The 24,122-nt window shown below is 40.9% G+C and overlaps 1 protein-coding gene across 8 annotated transcripts in view; it reads left to right on the top strand.

Moving 5' to 3' along the window:
• SCARA3 (scavenger receptor class A member 3) overlaps nucleotides 1–8,012 on the top strand; it is a 65,358-nt gene extending 57,346 nt beyond the window's left edge. For all 8 annotated transcript variants that reach the window (XM_069071941.1, XM_069071937.1, XM_069071939.1 and 5 more), the window contains one exon: nucleotides 4,577–8,012. In XM_069071941.1, the coding sequence (XP_068928042.1) occupies nucleotides 4,577–5,028 (452 nt within the window). In that variant the 3' untranslated portion in view covers nucleotides 5,029–8,012. The remainder of the gene's footprint in view (nucleotides 1–4,576) is intronic.
• The last annotated feature ends 16,110 nt before the right edge of the window (nucleotides 8,013–24,122 follow it).

Raw genomic sequence — 24,122 nt, 5'->3', positions numbered from 1 at the left:
CAAGTCACAACCCCAGTTGCCCTCCAAAAAAAAAAGCAAGAAAATAAATGGGATCTTTTTATTCTCTTGCTCAGTAGGAGACTTTCATACCTACTGGTAAAGTAAACAAGAGAAAGAGTATTGTTAAAAAATCTGAAAGATTTGAGAACTCTGACCAATTAAGTGATCAAGAAGGATTCCAGAGATCAGTGATGAAGAATTTTAGCCACCTCCTGAGAGAGAGAGATGATGGATGAATATGCAGGAGACATATGTTTTCTTTCTATCATTTAACCTCTGTCTTCCTCAGTTTTCTCATCTATAAAAAGGGGGTACTTAATAATACCTGCCTCCCAGGGGTGTTGTGGGGATCAAATTGAGATATTTGTAAAGTGCTTTGCAAACCTTAAAGTCTTATATTATCATCATGATTATTTTCTTTTTTCATTAGGTAGAGGAAGGTAGGAGGTAGAAAAATCAAATGTTTCATCACCAAAATGAATGTATGTGTGTGTGTGTGTGTATATATATAAAAGAATGAGTATGGCACTATACAATGAATAAAAAGGGCAAAGGATGTGAATAATTTCAAAAGGGCAAAAATTATCAGTTATCCCTTAAAATAATGCTCAAACTCATTAATAATTCAAGAGATGAAAATTAAAGAAAGAAAATTGCCCCTGTTAGGTCAAGGCCCCAGGATAGGAGCCAGGGACCTGGTGGAGCCCTGGGTTCTAGGTTGTATGTATTCTAATATCTACTGTGGGTGTTATAATGATACAGGATTAGTTTTGTTTTCTCATTCTTCCCTTTTGCTTTGTTTTGTAGTCAGTGTTACTATATTGTTTTCTTGGTTCTCCTTACTTCACTCTGCATTCATTCAAATGAGTGTTTCCATCTTCCTCTGAACCAACCCCACCATGTTATAGATAGGAAAATGAGGCCCACATCTGGTGGTAGATGCAGTAGTTGACAAAAGAATCAGAAGTAGGCTCCAGGAGTCCTTCTGACTTCTAATCCCAGTGTCCCTTCCACCACACTCACCAGGCCAATGCTCCAGGCCTAAAATGATGCTTATGTTTTGGCAAACTTGAGCAGAGCCAGGTTACAAACAACTCTAGCCCCAAAGGCATGGCCCTTGGGCAGTGCTTCAGGGAACCTATGTTGTTTTTGCTGCTCTCCCACTATGGGGGGGAAGGGGAGTATAATGGAAAATGCACCAGGGCAAATCTTCTTGGGCTATTGGCATTTCAAAAGTCACACAGCTGCCCTCCTCAGCCTCTCTCCCCCAAACAACCTAGAAGCACACAGGGAATTCTATTCTCTGTTATTGATATGTCTGAGTGAGTCAATACATGACAACATCTTCTAGTGGAGGGGGAGAGGCTGGGCGGGGAAGGCTAGGAATGGAGGTGGCAAGAAACCGGAGCCTGAAGTTTTGGTTGGCTCTCGATGGGTAGAGACTGGGCTCTGAGTCCTGGTTTAGATCATAACAGAGCAACACTTACAGCCTCTCTGTTCCACTTAGAACAAATCACTCCAGAAGAGGTGATGGGAGTGTGGGGGAAGGAGGATAAGGCTGGAGGAAGGATGAAGGGTGGGGTTAGAGAGAGTGTTGCTAGAATCTGAAAAATCAGAGGAATTATGGGGTGAGATGGGAAGGGCTCTGGTGGGGACTAGGCTACCTTACAGTAAATCCCAGGGAACTTAAAACTGTTCAGAGTTCCCAGGGGGCCCTTCTCCCTGAAAACTAAGGCTCTGTAAGTAGCAATGTCACATCATGGCCAGAGCTTTGAGTCTACAGTTAAAGGACCTGGGTTTGAATCCTAGTTTTGCTACTACCTACATGTGTCACCTCTCTGGACCTCTTTCCATATGTAAAATGAGGAGAACTGACTAGAATCTTCTAGCTCTACTCGTCTATAATTCTGTTACAAAGCATACATGAGAAGGGAGAGTGAACCTGGCCTTCAAAGCCCTTCATAACCTAGGCCCCTTCTACCTTTCCAGTCTCCTTACACCTTAATCCCTGCCACTTTCTCTTCAATCCAGCCACATCCGCCTCCTGATTCAACAAATAAAACATTCCATCCCTCCCCTCTGGGTATTTTCTCTAGTTGTCCCCTATGACTGATATATGTTCTCCTTCCTACTCTCTGCCTGTTGGCTTCCCTGGCTTCCTTTAAGTTCTAACTAAAATCTTGCCTTCTACAGAAAACCTTTCCCAGCTCCTCCAAATTCTAGTGCCTTCCATGCCATAATTAATTATTTCCTAATTATATATGTTTATATGTGTGTGTGTGTATATAATTATAGCTTTTCTGTTACCTATTTGTCTGCTTGTTGTCTCCCTCATTAGATCATAAGTTCCTAGAGGGCAGGGATTGTCTTTTGTCCCTTTTGTATCCTTAGCACTTAGCACAGTGCCTGGAACATGGGAAGTATTTAACAAATACTTGTTAACTGAGTATGCATTGGTAGAGAGAGAGTCCTCACTGCAAGCCCCCATATATCAGTAAAATTATAGGTCCAAGTTTTTAAAAATATCCATGGGCCATCGCACTAAGCTCTGGAGCACAAGGAGTACAGGACAGAAGACTTATCCCACGCTAACTGGCGAGAAAGAGCATAAACACAAAAATATTACTGATGTTACAAGGGGAGCTAGGCTAAGAGCCATGAGAATCAGAGAGATGAGCTCTAAGGGAGTTCAAGCAAGGAAGAACCTTCAGAGCATTGGGATGGGCAGGGGAAGTTTCCAAGGAGACCTGAAGTCATAAAAAGGGCATTAGATTTTGGAGTCAGAGGATCTAGAGTGCAATACAGGAGAGACAAAACATGAAAATAATAAATGTTGGAGAAGATGTGAGAAAATTGGAATAATGATGTATTATTGGTGGAGTTGTGAACTGATCCAACCATTCTGGAGAGCAATTTGGAACTATGCCCAAAGAGCAATAAAACTGTGCATACCCTTTGATCCAGCAATACCACTACTAGGTCTATATCCCAAAGAGATCATAAAAAAAAAAGGGAAAGGACCCATATGCCCAAAAATATTTATGACAACTCTTTTTGTGGTGGAAAAGAATTGGAAATTGAAGGGATGCCCATCAGTTGGGGAATGACTGAACAAGTTGTGGTATATGAATGTAATGGAATACTATTGTGCTATAAGAAATGAGGAGCAGGCAGATTTCAGAAAAACCTGGAAAAACTTACATGAACGGATGCTGAGTGAAGTGAGCAGAACCAGGAGAATGTTGTACACAGTAACAGTAACACTGTGTGATGATCAATTTTAATAGACTTAAATCTTTTCAGCAATACAATGATCTAACATAATTACAAAAGACTCATAATGGAAATGCTATCCACATCCAGAGAAAGAACTATGGAGTCTGAATGCAGATCAAAGCATACTATTTTCTCTCTATTTTCTTTCTTTCTCATGGTTTTTCCCTTTTGTTCTGATTCTTCTTTCACAACATAACTAATGTGGAAATATATCAGATTGCTTGCCATGTACAATTTTTACCATCTTTTTTTTTTAAGTTTTGAGTTTCAAATTCTATCCCTCCCTCCCTTCTTCCCCTCCCCCTCCCTGAGACAGTAAGCAATCAATAAAATCAATCAATAAAAAAGGCTATACATGTGTAATCACATAAAACATTTCCATATTAGTCATTTTGTGCAAGAAGATTCAAACAAAAAAAAAGAAAAAGAAAGAAAGTGGAGAATAGCATGCTTCAATCTGTATTCAGACAACACGAGTTCTTTCTCTAGAGGTGGATGCATTTTTCACCACGAGTTCTTTGTGATTGTCTTGGATTGTTGTATTGCTGAGAACAGCTAAGCCTTCACAGTTGCTTGTTGTATGATACTATGTTACTGTGTGCAATGTTTTCCTTGTTCTGCTCAGTTCATGTTAGTCTTTCCTGACATTTGCTAAGTTCTTACCATGTGCTGGGCACAGTTCTATACACTGGGGATACAAAGACAAAAGCAAAGAACTCCTGCCCTCAAGAAGCATATACTCTAACAGGAGAAAACAGCATGTATAGGGAAGTGGTAGCCGGGAGGGGTATTTTGGTTTGGGAAGTCACAGGGATAGTAAGTAGCCTCATAACTCAATCAATTGATACTCCCTTTCCAAGAATGATGGATTGTTGACTTGTTTCGTGTTCACAAAGCTAAAGGTGGACCTGAGAGCAGAGGGGAGAGGAGGTGGCCTAGCGGGAAGATAGGTGTGGTATAGTGGAATTAAGTATGAGGCTGCGATCATATGGTGAACTCTCACCAATCAGGTGAGCACAATTCCAGAATGGGAGCTAGAGGCAAAGGTCTGCATCAGAGAAGGGTGGAAGAACAATCAGTGTCAATAGCGGGAGCAACAGGCTAGCATGGCAGGATGATAGCTGGGGTACCAGCACAGTTGGGTAAACCCTCACCATTCTGGGCCTCAGGTTCCTCATCTGTAAAATGAGACAGTTGGACTACATGATCTCCAAGTTCTCTTCTAGATGTCACATTCTATGTTCTTTACAATATTAAGCAAAGTATGATGTCTTGACCTCCCATTTTCTTCCAATCCTAGGCATCCCTGGACCCCCAGGACCAAGAGGACTCAAAGGCGATGTGGGCACAAAGGGACCCTATGGGAGCAGGGGTCCCAAAGGAGACAATGGCACTATGGGCCCACCTGGACCCCAGGGCCCTCAGGGTCAGCCCGGTAAAGCAGGGCCAGCAGGTGAAAGGGGACCCAGTGGCCTCAAAGGTTTCCCAGGCCTTAAAGGATCTAAAGGCAGCTTTGGATCAGCAGGACTAAAAGGGCAGCCAGGCCCCAAGGGTGATGTGGGACCCCAGGGGCCAGAGGGACCCCCAGGTTCTCCAGGTCCACCAGGACCCCAGGGCAAGCCAGGGATTGCTGGGAAGACAGGGTCACCAGGCCAGGTTGGGCCCATGGGTCCAAAGGGTGAGCCTGGCATACAGGGTCCCCCAGGTCTTCCTGGGCCTCCAGGGCTACCAGGAAACCAGAGTCCCTACTGAACAGAGTCTAATTCCTAGAAATGCTGCCACACAAAAGTTCTGGGGAAAGGGACTGCCCAAATCAACCCAGGTCCCCATCAAGGAAGAAGCATCTCCCCAAAGACAACTATGCTTCCTTCATCTCCACTAGGATTCCTCCTGGATCTGACCTGTCCATTTCCAGCTTTCAAAGGACTTCCTGCTTGCTGCTTTGGCTAGTCCCAATGGGTATGCTAGAACCCTACCCATCCTTACCCCCAAAGGCTGCTGCCATAGTCCTCAATGCCAAATTAATGGGACTAAACTTTTTGTTCTTAGGGGGAAGATGGGGATGGGGACGATGATTATGGTGGTTGTGGTGGTCATGATCATGAGAATAATTGTGGTTGTGATTGATGATAAAGAAGCAGCAACTCTGTTCCCACTATTCTTTCCCATAAAGCCTTTCTCCACTGAACAGGAACTAACTAACTGGACTAGTGTTTGGAGGGTGAAAGTGCAGGCTATAAGGAGGGGCAGATGGGTCTGGGGGTGCCCATGCAGTTGGGAATTAAGCAAATTACTGTGTGGGAATCAGTACCTAAATCTAGTAGGACCACCCAGGAAAGGGTATTGAACCAGTATCATCACTGGTATGGCAAATACTCTCTCTTTTTCCCCCATCATATCCATATGGCTAGGGCCAACCATGTCCTGGAAGTGTCGAGGAAGGAGACAAAAAGGAGCTTCCTACTTGTGGAGACCATGAGGGAGTAGGTCTTTTTGGCCATCAAAAAAGCTTCTTGGTTTGGACCATACCATATTGGAAGTGACTCAGAAACTTTTAGAGGAATAACTTCAGGGAGAAATGCTCTTCCTGATTGTATTAAAAAGAAATGCCCGTGCCATCCTCAGGGCCCCATCTCTGGTTTCAACCAAAAACAAGGGGCCTTTTTAAAAGGCCCCTTACCTCCCCACCTCCTCTTTGAGCATGTGGCAGCCCAGTAGGAACTGATGTGGAAGAGTGTCTTCACTTTAGAGAGAAAATGCAGCAATTGAAAGTACTCCCAAAAGTTTGGGGTCTGGAAATGTAATTTTATTGGTGCAGGAAACACCCCATGAGACAACTCCCTTCACTAACACAGATAAGGATCTGTATCTTCTAGTCTTTGAAAACTGCTTAAAGTAGGTTGGTGAAAATGACTGGAGACGGCCACTGATGTTGGGATGAGGTAGAGACCACAAACTGAAGAGGACAGTCCTGGTAAACATACTCATGTGTGGGTGCTTTGGGAAGATAGTTCTTCATTCGTAGAGTCCTCCCCCCCCACCCCACCCCCGCTCAACACACACACACACACACACACCCCTTCACACCCAACCCTGAGGCTGGCCCTCTCGTGTCCAAAACAAGAGTTCATTGTTGTCATGGGGGATGTACCAGGCAGCTGCAGGTACCCCCTGCTTCCACCACACTAGGTCCATTGAGGCCTAACGCACACTGAACAGCTGCTCATCCTGTACATATATTTACAGTGATCCCACAAGTAGTGCCTTTCTATTACCTGATCCAGAAATAAAAATTGCCCCCAGCCAATCTAGAGAAGAGGGCCAAGATCATACTAGTAGTGGGCAGGACTCACCACTCAACAATCAAGGGCAGGGCCCTCAAGTGAGTACAGTGTTTGATCCTCTTGTTTCTCAAGGAGATACTGACCATCCCTCGACTTCCACCACCCTCAGCTTCCAGAGGGCACTGCTGGAGAGAAGTATCAAGAAATTCCTTGTAAAAGGATCAAGATCCTCTCTGGGCTGTGGGAACCAAAGAAACCACCTATCCTCACAGAATCACAATCCTAGACTTTAGGAAAGATGGGGTTAGGGTCTTTGCTACCAGACTGATTGATCTGGAACAGAGCCCTTGTGCTATTTGCAGGGGCCTGAAGTGGCACCTCAGTTTCATTGTCTTTGTTTCAATTAATATGCAACTGGTTTGCATCTTCCCCTATTGCTGTTGTGTAACCCTCATATCTACCTATATCACAAAACATTGTATTACTGGATCAATAAAGAAATATCTACCTGAGGGAGATGGGCTCCCTGACCTTTCTTCCAAGGAGATGCCATTTTGGTGGAATATAGAGGAATACACACAGATACATCCACCCCACATAGAGTATCCATGTGTAGACCTCTCTTCCAGGGAGGTGCTGCTCTGGTGGAACATAGAGAAATTGCCCCCAGATACATCCCCATACATCCAATTCCATCTTCATATCTGTACCTCCTTCCATAGAGGTGCTACTCTGATAGAACATAAAGGAATCACTCCAAGAAAGGCACATCCCTTAAAGAGTCTCTATTTTTGGACACTCTGCTTCATCCATCAATCAACAACCATTTACTGAGTGGCTCCTTTATGGATAACATGGTGCTTGACCAGGGGGTTATGAAGGTAGAGGATGCAGTCATTGCCTGGAAGGTCTTTTGACTGAGTTTAGGGGGTGGGCAGTAGAAAAAGACAAACTGAGGGAGTGAACATATACATAAAAAGATGCCCAAAGATAAAAAGAAAATAATAATATCAGATAACATTTATATAGCACTTCAAGTTTTGCAAAGTGCTTTACACAGGTTATCTCATAGTATTTAAAATATGGGGCAAGTTCTAACTGAGTAGTACAGGCAATAATTTCCAGAAGATCATAAATTCAGAACTAGAGTGATTTTTGAGTGTATCCTAACCTCTCCATTTTACAGATGAGGAAACTAACACTCAGGAGGTCGAGTGACCTGCCCATGGTCATATACAGGCATACCTCAGAGACATTGCAGGTTCAGTTCCAGATCGCCACAATAAAGCAAATATGGCAATAAAGCGAGTCACATGATTTTTTTTTGTTTCCCAATGCATATAAAAGTTGTGTTTTCAATATACTGTATTCTATTAAGTGTGCAATAGTATTATGTCTTAAAAGAAAAAGCAATGTACATACCTTAATTAAAAATACTTTATTGCTAAAAAATGCTAACCATCATCTGAGCCTTTAGTGAGTCATAATCTTCTTACAAGTGGAAGGTCTTGCCTTGATGTTGGTGTCTGCTGACTGATCAGGGTGGTGGTTGCTGAAGGCTGGGGTTGCTATGGCAATTTCTTAAAATAAGGCAACAATGAAGTTGGCTGCATTGATTGACTCTTCCTTTCATGAGATATTTCTTTGTAGGATGATAGCATTTTACCCATAGTAGAACTTCTTTCAAAATTCTTTCAAAAATATCCTCTCAAACCTGCTTTATCAGCTAAGTTTATGTAATATTCTTCAATATTGTTGTGTCTCAGGGAATAGGAAGGCACAAGGAGAGGGAAAGAGTTGGGGTAATGGCCAGTCCATGGAGCAATCAGAACATACACATTTATCGATTAAGTCCACTGTCTTACTGTAGCAGCAAGCACCCCAGTGTCCCCAGGGTGGCTGCCCACACAGGTTCCTAAATCTGCCTTGATAAAGGAAAGCAACTCAAAATGGGTTAACAAGCCCACTTTAATCAGTCAAACATGTATCATTTACCTAGTTCAGGGGAAAGAGGTCAGCACCCCGAACTTCAGAATACACAGACAGAATTATCAAGACAGAAACAGATCAAGTAGACAGATTTCAAACTGTCCAACCATTACATCCATACCCAATCAACATCTGGGTTTCAACATCTGGGTTTCAAAGCCAGGGGGCTCTGGACAACGGCTTCCCAGAATCCAGATCAAATCACAGAACACTTCTCAAAGTGAGCCCCCAAAACAAAGCTACACATCAGGGCTTATACAGCCTTCTCCTGGCTCAGAGAATGTAACAACCCTATTGACTCACTGGCCAATCAAGAAGTATCTACTGAAAAACAAGCCTCCCACCCCAGGCTCCAGGTGCACTTCAGCCTAGGGGCAGGGAAGATCTTCAAAATTTACATTCCCATTACACTTACATGGGCATGGTTTGTGGTGTCCCAAAACAATTATAATAGTAACATCAAAGATCATCGATCATAGGTCACCATAACAGATATAATAATAATGGCAAAAGTTTGAAATATTTTGAGAATTACCAAAACGTAATACAGAAACATGACATGAACACATGCTATTGGAAAAATGGTGCGATACACTTGCTTGATGGAGAGTTGCCACAAACTTGCAAAAAAAACACAATACGTTCTAAGCACAATAAAATGATTTGAATTCAAATTTTCTTCAAATCCAATGCTAATTTCACTGCAGCATCCGACCCTGACCACAGAAAGGAGAGAAGCTAAGCTGGCGTGGTCAGAGAAGTCTTCATAGAGAAAGTGGGCCTCCACTTGGGGCTTGAAAAACCAAAAGGATTCAAAGATGCTTAGGAAGGAAAAATGCACTCCAGTGGCAAACTCAGGTACCACCTACCCCTCAAACAAAGAAACCCTTCAGCCCATGTCCTTTCCTCTGATGTAACCACTAGGTTGACTTCTATGACCCCATTATTGCAATGAGCCTCATTGTTTGATTCAACCCAACAGGAATTCAATAAGTTCTTGCTCCATGCCAGGCCCTGTGCCAGCTGCTGGAGCCATAAAGACAAAACCAAAATGATCTCAGCCCTCAAGCAGCTTATGTTATACAATGAAACCTTATTGAAGGCTCATAGACTTAGAGCTGGAAAGTCATCTAGTTCAACCATTTCATTTTACATATGAGGAAACTGAGAATCTAGCCCAGGGTCACACATAATGCAAGCAGCAGAGTCAGGATTAGAAGGAACATTCTCTAACATCAAATCCAAAGCTCTCTATCCACAGTCAAGTCCCAGGGCAGGAATACATCCCAACCATGTAGAATGAGAGCAGGATGAGATGAGGCCTCAGGGTTACTCTGGTCCCCAACAGCATTCTCTCCCCCCATGAGGACCATCAGCTTCATGAAAGCATGTCCTCCTTAGCTTTATATCTCCTGAAGTGCCTAACGTGGGCCTTGGATAGAGGAGGTATGAAATAAATTTGCTGATGAAAATTCAGACCCCATGTTATCTCCTAATGCATCAGATTAATCTAGTTACTGTGAAAATGGCTGAGTAAGTAGGGAAGTTATTGCGATTTTCCCACATGGCCCTTCAACTCTTCTCCTAAATTCCTATGACTTTGCCAAAAGTAGTAGTGTCAATAGACTAACTGGGAGGTTAGTCAGTAGACAGAAATTCAAATGAGACATCAGTCCGAGACTAGGAATCCTCAGGAAGCTAGGTGATGCAATGGATAGGGTGCTGAAGTCAAGAAGACATGTTCAAATCCAGCTTCAGATACGTACTTGCCATGTGACCCTGGGTAAATCACTTAATCATGTTTGTCTCAGTTTCCTCATCTGTAAAATAAGATGGTTGAACACAATGGCCTCAAAGTTCCTTCCAGATCTAAATCTATGATCCTATGATTTGTCAAGTGGTGAGACAGTTTCTGGAACTTAGAAGTATAGGCTTAAAACTGAATGGAATGTTAGAACTCATTTAGTCCCTTCCTCTCATTTTCCAAAGGAGGAAACTGAGGCCAGAGTGATTCAGCAACATGCCTAAGGTAATATAAGTGACAGAGTCAGGATTTGAATCCAGGGTCTCTGAGTTCAAATATAGCAATCTTTTTTGGTGCACTACAAATCTACACCCTGGAAAAAATGGGATTAGGAGTCCTGGAGGGTGGGGGGAGGGATGCTGCTTTGGGTACATTCCTGAAGGCCATTCTTTAATTGCCCTGACCATCCCAGTCCTCTCCATTTCAGCTCTGACTGCCTCATTACCCCTCCCCTGCCTATGTATGGAAGCAGACTAAGGCACAGTGCCTCCCATCCCAGTTTGTGCTGAGCCCGATGATTCCTGCTGCCCACAGCCCTTAGGCACACCTGTCAAAATAGAGAAGTGGGGGCGGAGGGTGGTGAGGTGGAAAGTACTGCCTGGTCCAAGCTGCCTTCTCCAGAGGAAGATGCTGAGCCGAGCTGGCAAGTTCCTGCTGGCTCAGGAAAGCTTTGCTGCGTAGGCAGTTCTAAGAGACCTGTACTACGAAGACCACTGGTTTGGAAAATTCAAAAGGGCAAACAGTTCAACAACCCTGCCTTTCTTTCTTTAACAGGTCTAGTAACAGCCTTTATTAGTATAACATTCTCCTCTTTACAAAGTGCTTTCCTTAGAACAATTCCATGAGTAAAGCGTTACTGCCATTGCCCATTTTTCAACTGAGAAAACTGAGATTTAAAGCAGACTTACCCTGGGTCAAATAACACATAGTAGAGCCAGGACTCAAACCTAGACCCTGAAAATCTGAGGCCTGGGTTTATCTGGGTAGCCCCTCACTCTGCCCTTGTACAACCCATAGACAATGGTACTTAAGTACAAGTACCTTTCAATCCCCTGCTCTGCCAGGTTTGGGCCAAGTCCAGTGCTTTTCGGCCTTCACAGTTGCTTTTCAGGAATGTGTCTCTTACTGAGGCAGAATGGAGCCAGGCAAAGTTTCAATAAATGGATTACTCTAAACTTTTTAAAATTTAAAGATTCATCCAGAATGCTCAAGTCAGTAAGAAAAGAAGGGCAGCATGAAGGACCCTCTTTGGATTTGGATTTGGACCCTCTTTAGTTCTCTCTCAATACAAAGGGTTCTTTTCTAGGGGTTCATGGATACATTTCAGGGGGTATGTGAACTTGGATGGGGGAAAAAAACATCTTTATTATCACTAACCTGTCACTGAAATTTGTCATTTTTTTCAATTATGAACTAAAAAAAAATTCTCAGCAGGTACATGACACACAAAAAAAACCCTTTGCCCTCTATATCTCTCAGTGATATTATCAACTCCTGTAGGTAGACAGATGAGGAGATATCACAGAGATATCCCTCCTGAGTGTAGATAGATGACTCCCAGATTTGTTTTTCTAGCCCTAGTCTCTCTCCTGTTCTAGTCTCTCCTAAGTCTGTCTCGCTGGTTCAGAATCAGTCACTTAGTCAGGTAACAAGCATTTATTAAGCACTTATTATGAGCCAGGTACTCATTGTGCCTTTATATCTGGATATACAAAGAAAAGTAAAAACATGATCCCTTCAAGGAGTTCACATTCTAATGGGAAAGAAAACATGTCAGTAACTATATATATATATACAAAACATCTACAGAATAGAGAGAAGGTAGGATCAAAGAGAAGGTGCCAGCAGCAAGAGGACCTAAGAAGGGCCTCCCGCAGAAGATCGCTGTCACCAGCTACCTGACAGACATTTTCCATTAGATGTCCCATAGGCACTTCAAACTCACTGTGTCCAGAGTCCAACTATCTTTTCCCAAAAACCTATCCCTCATGCTAATAGCCCTGTGACTCCCACAGGCATCATGATCCTTCCAATCATGCAGATTCTCATGCTCTGAGTCACCCATGACTCTTCATTTTCCTTCGTCCCCCACATCCCATCGGTTGCCAAGTCTTGTTGAGTTATATTCATATCTATTCTCTCTACTCACAGGTCACCACCCCAGTTCAGCCTTTTATCACCTTTCAGTTAGTTATTTCAGTTATTACAATAGTCTCCTAATTTTCTTCCCTGCCTTAAGTCTCTCCTCCTCCTGTACATTATCCATACAGCCATCCAAGTGATGTTCCAAGATATTCCAAGGGTCTTACTATCTTGTCACTTCCCTGCCCCCCAAAACTCCAGTGGCTGCCTCTTCTCTCTAGGATGAAATGCAAACTTCTCCTTGGGCACTGAGAGCCTTTAACAGTCTGGCTCCAACCTTGACCCTTCCAGGCTCTCCTTTATGAACTTGGTCTTTCAGCCAAACTAGCTGGATCACTATTTCCTATATCTGACTTTGGGAATGTAGGCACCAATCCTGGAGTCAGGAAAACCTGAGTTCAAATACAGCCTTAGACACTTTCTAACTGTGTGATCCTAGGAAAGTCTCTTAACTTTGTTTGCCTCAGTTTCCTCATCTATGAAATGAGTTGGAGAAGGAAATGGAAAACCACTCTAGAATCTTTGCCAAGGAAACCTCAAATGGAGCCATAAAGAGTAGGACATGACTAAAAATGACTAAATAACACAAATATGTGACATTTCATCTTTTCTCTTCATGTCTTCACACAGGTTGTCCCCCTGCCTGGAGTGTACTCACTCCTTCTCTCTTTACAAGTCAGTTTAAGGGCTACTTCTTACACGGAATGATCTGTGACTCCCCCCAAACTGATAGTCCATTCTTGACTGTGTTCACATTTTGCATTTTAAAATATATGTACTTGACCCTCCCCAATCCATGTAAAAAGAGGATTCTAAACAAACTTTGGAGCTGCAGAACCCACAAAATGACACAGAGAAGCTAAACTCCCACTGAGGACAGCCTGGCAGGCGGGCAGGAATCCAGCACAGCTCTCTGGGAGCAGAGCCCAGCCCCGAACCGAGGCTTTAGCCCCGGGGTAGGCCTGACCAGCTGCAGCCGGAGGGACTCCAGATCAGAAGCAGCTGTGGCCGTTTCCAGATTTATCAACACATAGACACAAAGGACAATGTGAGAGGTCAGTACAGTCTGGACTTTGGGACCAGTAAGTGGGAGTGCGTGGCTTTTACCCCCAGGGCAAAAAGCCGCTGAGACAGCGGCACAGCCAGCCAGTGCCACATGGAGGCTTCAGCTCCAGGCCTGCAGAGTGTAGGGGGACCAAGCACCAGTCTGAGGGGTCATCGCTCTTGCTTTAACCTGCTTGGATCTGGATTGCAGCCTAGGGTGGAGGTTCTGGGGTGTGTGTCCAGCTTGCCAGAGGGTGTGGAGACCTCAGAGAGGGCACCCATCTAATACCTCCAGCAGCTGAGAAAACCCCAGAGTTTGGGACGAAAGCTCCCCTGTCTGGTGGCAGAGTCCTACTGTGGCAAAAAGCCCAAAAGTCAAGTAATTGAGTGGCAAAATGAGCAGGCAAAGGAAACAAAGCAGACAGAAGATTCCAACAATACACTCCTATTTTGGGGACAAAAAGGAACAAAGCATGGAACAGGAGGAAAACAGTGAAGTCAGAACTCTTGCACCAAAAGCTTCAAATGAAAATACAAGCTGGTTACAGGCCATAGAGGACCTTAAGAAAGATTTTGAAAACCAAATAAGAGAAGTGGAGGAAAAATTGGGAAGAGAAATGAGAACAATGCAAGAAAATTATGAAATGAGAGTCAACAGCCTGACTGAGGAAAATAATACCTTAAAAAACAAACTGACTCAAATGGCAAAGGAGGCCCAAAAAGGCAATGAGGAAAAGAATGCCTTAAAAAGCTGAATTTGCCAGATGGAAAAAGAATCTCAAAAACTCAATGAGGAGAATCATTGCTTCAGAATTAGATTGGAACAAATGGAAGCTAATGACTATGAGGAATCAAGATGCTGTTAAACAGATCCAAACAAATGAAAGAATAGAAGGCAATGTGAAATATCTCATGGGAAAAACCACTGACCTGGAAAATAGATCCAGGAGAGATAATTTAAAAATTATTGGACTGCCTGAAAGCCATGACCAAAGTAAGAACCTAGAAATCATCCTCCAGGAAGTTCTCAAAGAAAACTGCCCTGATGTTTTAGTACCAGAGGGCAAAATAGAGGTTGAAAGAATCCACCCATCACCTGCTAAAAAAGATCCCAAAAAGAAAACTCCTAGGAATATTGTAGCCAGGTTCCGGAATTCCCAGATTAAGGAGAGAATATGACAAGCAGCCAGGAAGAAACAATTTGAATATTGTGGAAACACAATCAGGATAACCCAGGATCTGGCAGCTTCTACACTAAGGGATCGAAGGGCTTGGAATATGATATTCTGGAGGGCAAAGGAGCTGGGATTAAAACCAAGAATCACCTACCCAGCAAAACTGAGTGTCATGTTTCAGGGGAAAATATGGTCATTCAGTGGAATAGAGGACTTTCAAGCATTCTTGCTGAAAAAACCAGAGTTGAATAGAAAATTCGACATTCAGATACAAGAAGCATGAGAAGGTAAACAGGGAAAAGGAATCATAAGGAACTTATCAAAGTTGAACTATTAACATTCCTACATGGAAAAACAACAATTGTAACTTATGAAACTTTTCTCAGTAGTTGAAGGGATTAGAAATATATATATTTGTCTTTATATGAGGGTATATGGGCATATGAATACTTATGTGAATGTGTGTATATATGTTTACAGGTATACATAGATAGAGGGCACAGGACCAATTTAACAGGAAGGAATGATACTTAAAAGGTGAAATTAAGAGGTGAGAGAGAAATATAATGAGAGGAGATGGGGAGAGACAGATTGGGGTAAACTATCTCATACAAAAGAGGCAAGGGAAAATGGTTACAATGGAGGGGAAGAATAGGAAGGCAAAAGGAAATGGGTCAACCTTATTCCCATTGAATTTGGCTTGAGGAGGGAGTGAAATACACACTAAATAGGATATCTCACCGTCCAGGAGAATAGGGGGGGAAGGGAATGAAAGGGGAGATGATAGAAGGGAGGGTAGGCTGAGGGGGAGGAAAGTTGGAAGCACTCACTTTTGAAAAGGGATGGGATCAAAGTAGAGAATAGAACAAGTGGGAGGTGGGATAGGAGGGAGGGAAATATAGTCAGTCTTTTACAATATATCTATGTTATTGTTTTGCATTAGCCACACATGTACAACCTATACTGAACTGCGTATCTTCCCAGTAAGGGTGGGTGACTAGGAAGGAAGGGAATGAATCTGGAATTGAAAGTTTTAAAATCAAATATTCAAATATACGTATATATGTATATATATATGTGTGTGTGTGTGTGTGTATATATTTATATATACTACTATTAATACCATCTTACATGTAATTGGGAAATAAGATATACAGGCACTGAGGCATAGAGATCCACTGGAAAAGTATAAAGGAATATGGGAGAAAATATGGGAGAGAGCAGATTGGAGGAGGGGATATCCTGTGGGACTGCTATTTCGGGACAGTGGGTAGGGGAAAAACGGGGAGAAAATTTGTAACTCAAAATCTGGCAGAAACGAATGATGTAAATTCATTTAAAATATATGTACTTGACCCTCCCCAATCCATGTAAAAAGAGGACTCTAAACAAACTTTGGAGCTGCAGAACCCACAAAATGACACAGAGAAGCTAAACTCCCACTGAGGACAGCCCGGCAGGCGGGCAGGAATCCAGCACAGCTCTCTGGGAGATAATATTTTATATATTAAAAAATAAATAAATAAATAAAATATATGTACTTGTTGCTTCCCTTGACAGAAGGGATGTAAGAGCCTTGAGGGCAGGGACAATTTTGTTTTCGCCTGTGGTCATTAGACATTTTGTGTCCCCAATATCTAGCACAATGTTTGGTACATAGTAGATGTTTAATAAATACTTCTTGATGAATGAACAAATGAATGATTGGAGCTGAGTTCAAATCCTGGTTCTTTTCACTTACTACCTGTATAAACTTGGGAAAATCACTTCATGTCACTGAGCCTCCATTTCTACATCTACAAAATGAAGGAATTGGACTAGACAGTCTCTACAATCCCTTTTACCTTCAAATCTATGATCACAAGACTTAGCCCTCCCATGATTCTTCAGACAATTAGATTTAAACCAACAGATACTTATTGTCTAATATATGTCCAGGCCCTCTGAAAGTTGGTATGGAGGGAGGTAGAAATGCAGACATGGTTCCTGTCTTCATTAGAAAGACAACCCTCCTTAAATTTGAATCTAGCCTAAATTCTTCATGGACCTTGAAGTCTATTAGGGTAGAAAAGACAGACCCACAAACAACCATAGTACAAAATAAAACATGAAATTTAAATAAATTATGTTGGGGGGAGGGACAATTCAGAGGAGGGAAAGATTATATTTGATCTGGAAGTGGAATGGAAGATTTCACGGAGGAGGTAGTATCTGAGCAGGGTATGCTGTGCCACAGCTCTAGGACACACACACACACACACACACACACACACACACACACACACACACACCAGTGAATGTTAGACAAAGCATTAAGCAGTCTTTTCATCTGCCACCTGTAATGTTAATGGAATAGGAAATCTTCCTCACCCATTAATAGGCCTATGTGACTTGCTTTGAGTTCTGACCCAGGTCACAGCTGTGATACAGCCTGAGTCATATGGAGCCCAGTGTGGGGGAGGAGTTTGCCCAGAGGAGAGGGGCGAGAGAGAGAGAGAGAGAGAGAGAGAGAGAGAGAGAGAGAGAGAGAGACTTGAGTGAGCAGAGGGAGGAATTTGCCTAGGGGAACTTGTTTGTGGCAAGGCCTAACAGAAAGAATGCTTAAGATGTTCGAGCTCCCTGGATTAGTGATGAGTGCCCTGTTAAACCTTACCTCCTGATATCCTAATGATGTCCTAAATAAATATTTTGGTTTTGTCTTTGAGGAAGAGAGTTTATATTTTGCAAATCTACTCCATTCTCTATGTACTTTAGAAATGAAGTCTTTTATAGCCAGAGACCCTGGCTATAAAAATTGTTTCCCAATTTTTTGCTTTCCTTCTAGTCTTTTGTTTGTGTAAAAACCTTAATATAATCAAAACTATCCATTTTTCATTTCATGATGTTCTCTATCTCTTGTTTTGTCATAAATTCTTCCCTTCTCCATAGATCTAACAGGTAAACTATTCCTTGCTCTCCTCATTTGCTTATGGTATCACTCTTTATGTCTAAATCATGTACCCATTTTGACATTATCTTGGTATATGGTGAGGGGTGTTGGTCTATGCCTAGTTTCTGCAAGACAATTTTCCAGTTTTCCCAGCAGTTTTTGTCAAATAGTGAGCTCTTATCCAGAAGCTTGAGTCTTTGGATTTATCAAATAGTAGATTACTGTAGTCATTTACTACTGTGTCTTGTGTATTTACTATTCCACTGATCCACCACTCTGTTTCTTAGCCAGTACCAAATAGTTTTGATGATGGCCACTTTATAATATAGTTTTAGATCTGGTACAGCTAGGCTACCTTCCCTTACATTTTTTAAAATAATTCCCTTGATATTCTTGATCTTTTGTTCTTCCAGATGAATTTTGTTATTTTTTTCCTAACTCTATGAAATAATTTTTGGTAGTTTGATTGGTATGGCACTGAATAAGTAAATTCATTGAGGTAGAATTGTCATTTTTATTATATTAGCTCAGTCTACTCATGAGCAATTGGTATTTTTCCAATTGTTTAGATCTGACTTTATTTGTGTAAAAAAAGTGTTTTATATAGTTGTGTTCATGTAGTTCCTGGGTTTGTTTTGGCAGTTGGACTTTCGGATATTTTATATTGTCTAGCTATTTTAAATGGGATTTCTTTTTCTATTTCTTGCTGTTGGGATTTGTTGGTAATATATAGAAGTGCTGACTATTTATGTAGGTTTATTTTATATCCTATGACTTTGCTAAAATTGTTAGTTATTTCAAGTAGTTTTTAGTTGATTCTCTAAGTATATCATCATTTCATCTACAAAGAGTGATAGTTTTTATTTCCTCATTACCTATTCTAATGCTTTCAATTTCTTTTCTTTCTCTTGTAGCTAAAGCTAACATTTCTAGGACAACATTATTAAGTGGTGATAATATTCATCCTTGTTTAAATCCCTGATCTTAATGAGAAAGTTTCTCATTTATCCCCATTACATATAATGCTTGCTGAAGGTTTTAGATAGATGCTACTTATCATTTTGAGGAAAAAATTTATTCCTTTGCTCTCTAATGTTTTTAATAGGAATGGGTGCTGTATATTTTCAAAAGCTTTTCTATATCTATTGAGATAATCATATGATTTCTGTTGCTTTTGTTACTGATATGGTCAATTATGCTAATAGTTTTCCTAATATTGAACCAGCCTTGCATTCCTGATATAAATCACACCGGGTCATAGTATATTATCCTGGTGATAAATTGCTGTAATCTCTTTGCTAATATTTTCTTTTTTAAATTTTGCATCAATATTCATTAGGGAAATTGATCTATAATTTTCTTTCTCTGTTTTATTTTTTCTTGATTTAGGTATCAGCACCATATTTATGTCATAAAACAAATTTGATAGGATTCTTTCTTCACCTATTTTTCCAAATAGTTTCTATAATATTGGAATTAATTGTTCTTTAAATGTTTGGTAGAATTCACTTGTAAATCTATCTGGCCCTGGAAGTTTTTTCTTGGGTAGTTCATTGATAGATTGTCCAATTTTTTTTTCTAAAATGGGGTCATTTAAGTATTGTATTTCCTCTTCTGTTAATCTGGGCAATTTATATTTTTGTAAATATTAATCCATTTCATTTAGACTGTCAGATTTACTGGCATATGGTTGGGCAAAATAGCTCCTAATTATTGTTTTAATTTTCTCTTCATTAGTGGTAAATTCACCCTTTTCATTTTTGATACTGATAATTTGTTTTTCTTCTCTCTTTTTAAAAATAAAATTAACCAAAGATATATCTATTTATTGTTTTTTTATAAACCAACCCTTAGTTTTATTTATTAGTTCAATAGTGTTCTTACTTTCAATTTTATTAATCTCTCCTTTGATTTTCAGAATTTCTAATTTGATATTTAATTGGGGAGTTTAAATTTCTTCCATTTTTAGCTATTTTAGTTGCATGACCAATTCTTTGATCTGTTCTTTCTCTATTCTATTCATGTAAACATTTAGAGATGCTAAATTTCCCCTAAAGACTTCTTTGGTTGAATGCCATAAATTTTGGTATGTTATCTTATTATTGTCCTTCTCCTTAATGAAATTATTGATTCTTTTTATGATTTGTTGTTTGACCCAGCCATTCGTTAAGATTAGACTATTTAGTTTCCAATTAATTTTTAATCTATCTTTCCATGGTCCTTTATTACACATTATTTTATTGCATCATGCTCTGAAAAGGACACATTTAATATTTCTGCCCTTTTGCATTTGATTGTGAGGTTTTTATGCCCTAATACCTGGTCAATTTTTGTGTAGGTGCCATGTACCACTGAGGGAAAGGTATATTACTTCCTATCCCCTTTCAGTTTTCTCCAGAGGTCTCTCATATCTAACTTCTATAAAATTCTATTCATGTCCACAATTTCTTTTGGATGCCATACCACTTGGTGTATATGTTTAGTATTGATATTACTCCATTGTGTAGGGTACCTTTTAGCAAGATGTAGTTTCCTTCCTTATCTCTTTTAATTAATTCTATTTTTGCTTTTAGGATTGCTACCCCTGCTTTTTTTACTTCAGCTGAAGCATAATATATTCCACTCCAGCCTTTTACCTTTACTCTGTGTGTATCTCTCTGCTTCAAATGTGTTTCTTATAAACAGTATATTGTAGGATTCTGGTTTTTAATCCACTTTGCTTTCCATTTCCATTTTATGGGAGAGTTCATCCCATTTACATTCACAGTTATGATTACTTACTGTGTAACGCCCTCCATCTTATTTTCCCCATTTATACTTTTTTCTCTCTTTTCACCCTATTCTACTTTGCTAGTGTTTTATTTCTGACCACCACCTCCCTCAATCTGCCCTCCATTCTATCCACTCCCTCCCTTTTTTCCCCTTTCCCCTCCTACTTCCCTATAGAATAAGATAAATTTCTACACCCAACTGCATGTGTGTTATTCCCTCTTTGCTCCAAATCTGATGAGAGTGAAGTTCAAACAATGCTCACCTATCTCCCTTCTTTCCCTCTACTGTAATAGGTCTTTTGTATTTCTTCATGTAATGTAATTTACCCCATTCTGCCTCCTCCTTTCCTCTTCTCCCAGTATAATTCTTTTTTTAATTTCTTAATTTTTTTATATCATCACATCAAAATCAACTTATACCCACATTCTCTGTCTACATATACTCTTTCTAACTGCCTTAATAGAGATACAGTTCACAAGAGTTCCAAGTATCATTTCTCATGTAGGGTTGCAAGCAGTTTAACCTTATTGAATAAAATGTTTTTTTTTCTTTCCTGTTTACCTTTTCATATTTCTCTTGAGTCTTGTATTTGAAGACTGAATTTTCTGTTCATCTCTAGTCTTTTCGTCAGCAAAGTTTGGAAGTCCCCTATTTCATTGAATATCCATCTTTTCCCCTGAAAGATCATGCTCAGTTTTGCTGGGTAGTTGATTCTTGGTTGTAATTCAAGCTCTTTTGCCTTCCAGAATGTCATATTCCAAGCCCTCTAATCCTTCAATGTAGAAACTACTAAGTCCCATGTAACAATACATTATTGTATTGCATTTGTGTACATTAGTCTTCTAACTTTATATACATTCATTTGTCTGTGTTCTCCTTTGCTGCCTCCCTTTATTTGAGTTTGCTTCTCCAAGGTTACAAAAGTGCTTTGCCTTGTTCAATCAAACAAAAAACTTTTTGTGTAGTACTTAGACATTTCAGGCTGTTCTGAATCTTTTCCTTTTGAGAAAAGACTCAAAAAATTCTTACTCAAGCAGCTAAGCAGAGCTATATCTATATTCATACATATCCTAACATATTGAATGATAATATATAACATATAAACATACATGTGACTATACATATACATGTGTGGATAGATAGATACACAGACACTTCACAAATCATATGAGGTTGACAGCTGCTTACTCTGACCAGCCACGAGAGTACTCTTGCTTAGTAGGGGAACCTGATAAAATATAAAGAGCTCTCACTCTGTAGTAAGAGATCCTAGATTCAAATTCTAACTTTAATGTTCATGTCCTGTGTGACTTTTAACCTCCCTGGTCCTCAGCTCTAAATCTAGGATCCTAAATATAAACTCTCTGGGGAGCCTTTGGACCTTTAAGGTCTTCCCTGGCTGTGGTTTTCCACAGTCCCTCCACCCCTAACCAAAATCCCCATACCTCTCACTTAGGACGGCCTCAGTGCCTCCAACAATGGGTAGAGGTTTAAGGTGCAGATTGGAGTCCCTACTTGGCAGTAAAACAAAACTAGAGTTCACAGGGGAGATCACCCCCAGTCACCCCCACCTTTTCTCTCCCTTCCCCTCTAACCCCTTATTTAGCCCTGTAAGAGAAAGTGGGACCCTGAGAACAGGTCCTGGTTGCATCTCTGAATCCTTGTGTTTATTATGTCCAAGTCAATTACTTTCACAGCCTTTCTTGGCCTTGAGTTTGGTTTTTTGTTTGTTTGTTTTAAACAAATTCACAATCCTATCTTTGTTTTTATACTCTACATTTTCCACTATATCTATCCCACCCACCCCCACACTCTCCCAGAAAGACAACCGTTAAAATAAAGAAGAAAAAAGATAATAAAGGTTGGCAAAACCAAGCAACATATCAGAGAAATGAAAAATATGGTGCCATCAGCAGGGCCCAACCCACTTTGGGTCTTTTTTTTTGGGGGGGGGAGGGGACTCAAGACAGGTGTTTCTCTTTCCATGAGGATGGGGAATATCAGCCAAATATTCCCTGCAGACACTTGTGATCATTTTCTTCCCTGAAGCTGCCTGCTTTTCCCCTCCCCTCCCCCCATAGCTTTGCCTCCAGTCATTTCTGCCACCTGGCAGTCCCCTCCTCCACTTCCTTTCCTCACACAATGATTTTAACAGGCATCTCAGCATTCTACTGACGGTTGCCTTTATTTCCTGTCCACACTACTTGACTTTGACAAAAATAATCCTTGACATCTCCATAGTATTCCATGGCTTTTAAGAGTTTTCACAAAGCATATTAGGTAATAAACATAAGAATGGTGTGAGATAGGTAGGGTAAATTTGCCCAACTTACAAATTCAAATAATTGAAATCCTGAGGGGGTAGTGACTTGCCCACTCATGACCATAAGTCTAGTAAGTAGTAGAGATGGGGCTAAAACTTGGAATCTTCTGATTCCAAATTAAGCATTCTTTCTACCACTCTGATCTTACCTAGAACTTTGTCCCAGAGTATTTGTGGGATGAAGAGGAGGAGAGAGAGACAGAGAGACAGAGACAAAGAGAGAGAGAGAGAGAGAGACAGAGACAGAGAGAGAGACAGAGACAGAGAGAGACAGAGAGACAGAGAGAGACAGAGAGAGACAGAGACAGAGACAGAGAGAGAGAGACAGAAAGACAGAGAGAGAGAGAGACAGAGAGACAGAGACAGAGACAGAGAGACAGAGAGAGAGAGTCAGAGAGAGAGAGAAGGAGAGAAAGAAGGAGGGAGAGAAGAGGTTAAGTGACTTGCCTAGGATGACATACCCAGTTCATATCTTAGGCTGTATTTGAACGCAGATCTTCCAGACTTCAGGTCCAGCTCTCCTTTCCACTGTACCATCTGGCTACCTATTAAACTTATCCTTGTAGGACTGGCAGTTTGCTCTTTCGGGGCTGGCTCTTCACTAGGCCTAGCTACTGCTGCTCCTAACAGACTCTGCTATGGACTCCAGTTGCTGGATTTTTGGTAGTTCTGACATTTTGAAGTTCACAAAGTTATGACCTGGCCCATTCCATCTCCAATATTGTTCTTAAAAATCAGGGAAAATTAAGCACAACAGAGATAGAAACCATGGTGCCATGCGCTCAAGACCACATGGCAGTCTGGATGAAGAAAGAGGCAGGTCTCTACTGATGCTACCACTCCCCCATCTGGAGGTTTATTGTATTTCTTTCTCCTAACTCTAAAGGTTCTGAGGAAGAAGAAAGAGAAAGATTTTGTCTGTGTTTGTGTTTCATTGTGCCTTTTGTATGCACACTCAGTTCCAGTTCAGTAGTCAATCAATAAGGCTTTCCATCATCAGGCAATGCACTGATAGGAAACAATAGGAGAATACTTGCAAACCCTCTCCATTGGAGAAAGGGCCTCTCTGTTATGCATCATTGTCACACATTTCTAGAAGCAAGTTCACAAGGTTTCCTGTGGGTTGTGCTATGCAGACTATACTGTGCATGCTCTAAGGACTGAGCCCTTATGGGACAGCAGTCTACTATACAAACATCTATTAAGCATCCTGTATATACCAGGCTAGGAATTCTGCAAGAAAACTATTCATGACTGGACCTGAAGTTCATTCCTAGCATGTCCATGCTAGGAATACAAATGTAAAAATGAATATAGTCCAAACTCTCAAGGAATTTTTGTCCTACTTCAAGTCTCTTTCTTTCTAAAACACATTTATAAAGAA

This window comes from Petaurus breviceps, unplaced genomic scaffold (genome assembly GCF_028583685.1).
Source record: "Petaurus breviceps papuanus isolate PSGF00001 unplaced genomic scaffold, PetGlider_PUasm1.0 90845, whole genome shotgun sequence".
Taxonomy (NCBI): Eukaryota; Metazoa; Chordata; class Mammalia; order Diprotodontia; family Petauridae; genus Petaurus; species Petaurus breviceps.
Note: the sequence above shows the minus strand (reverse complement) of the source record. Positions and strands in the feature narration are given on the sequence as shown.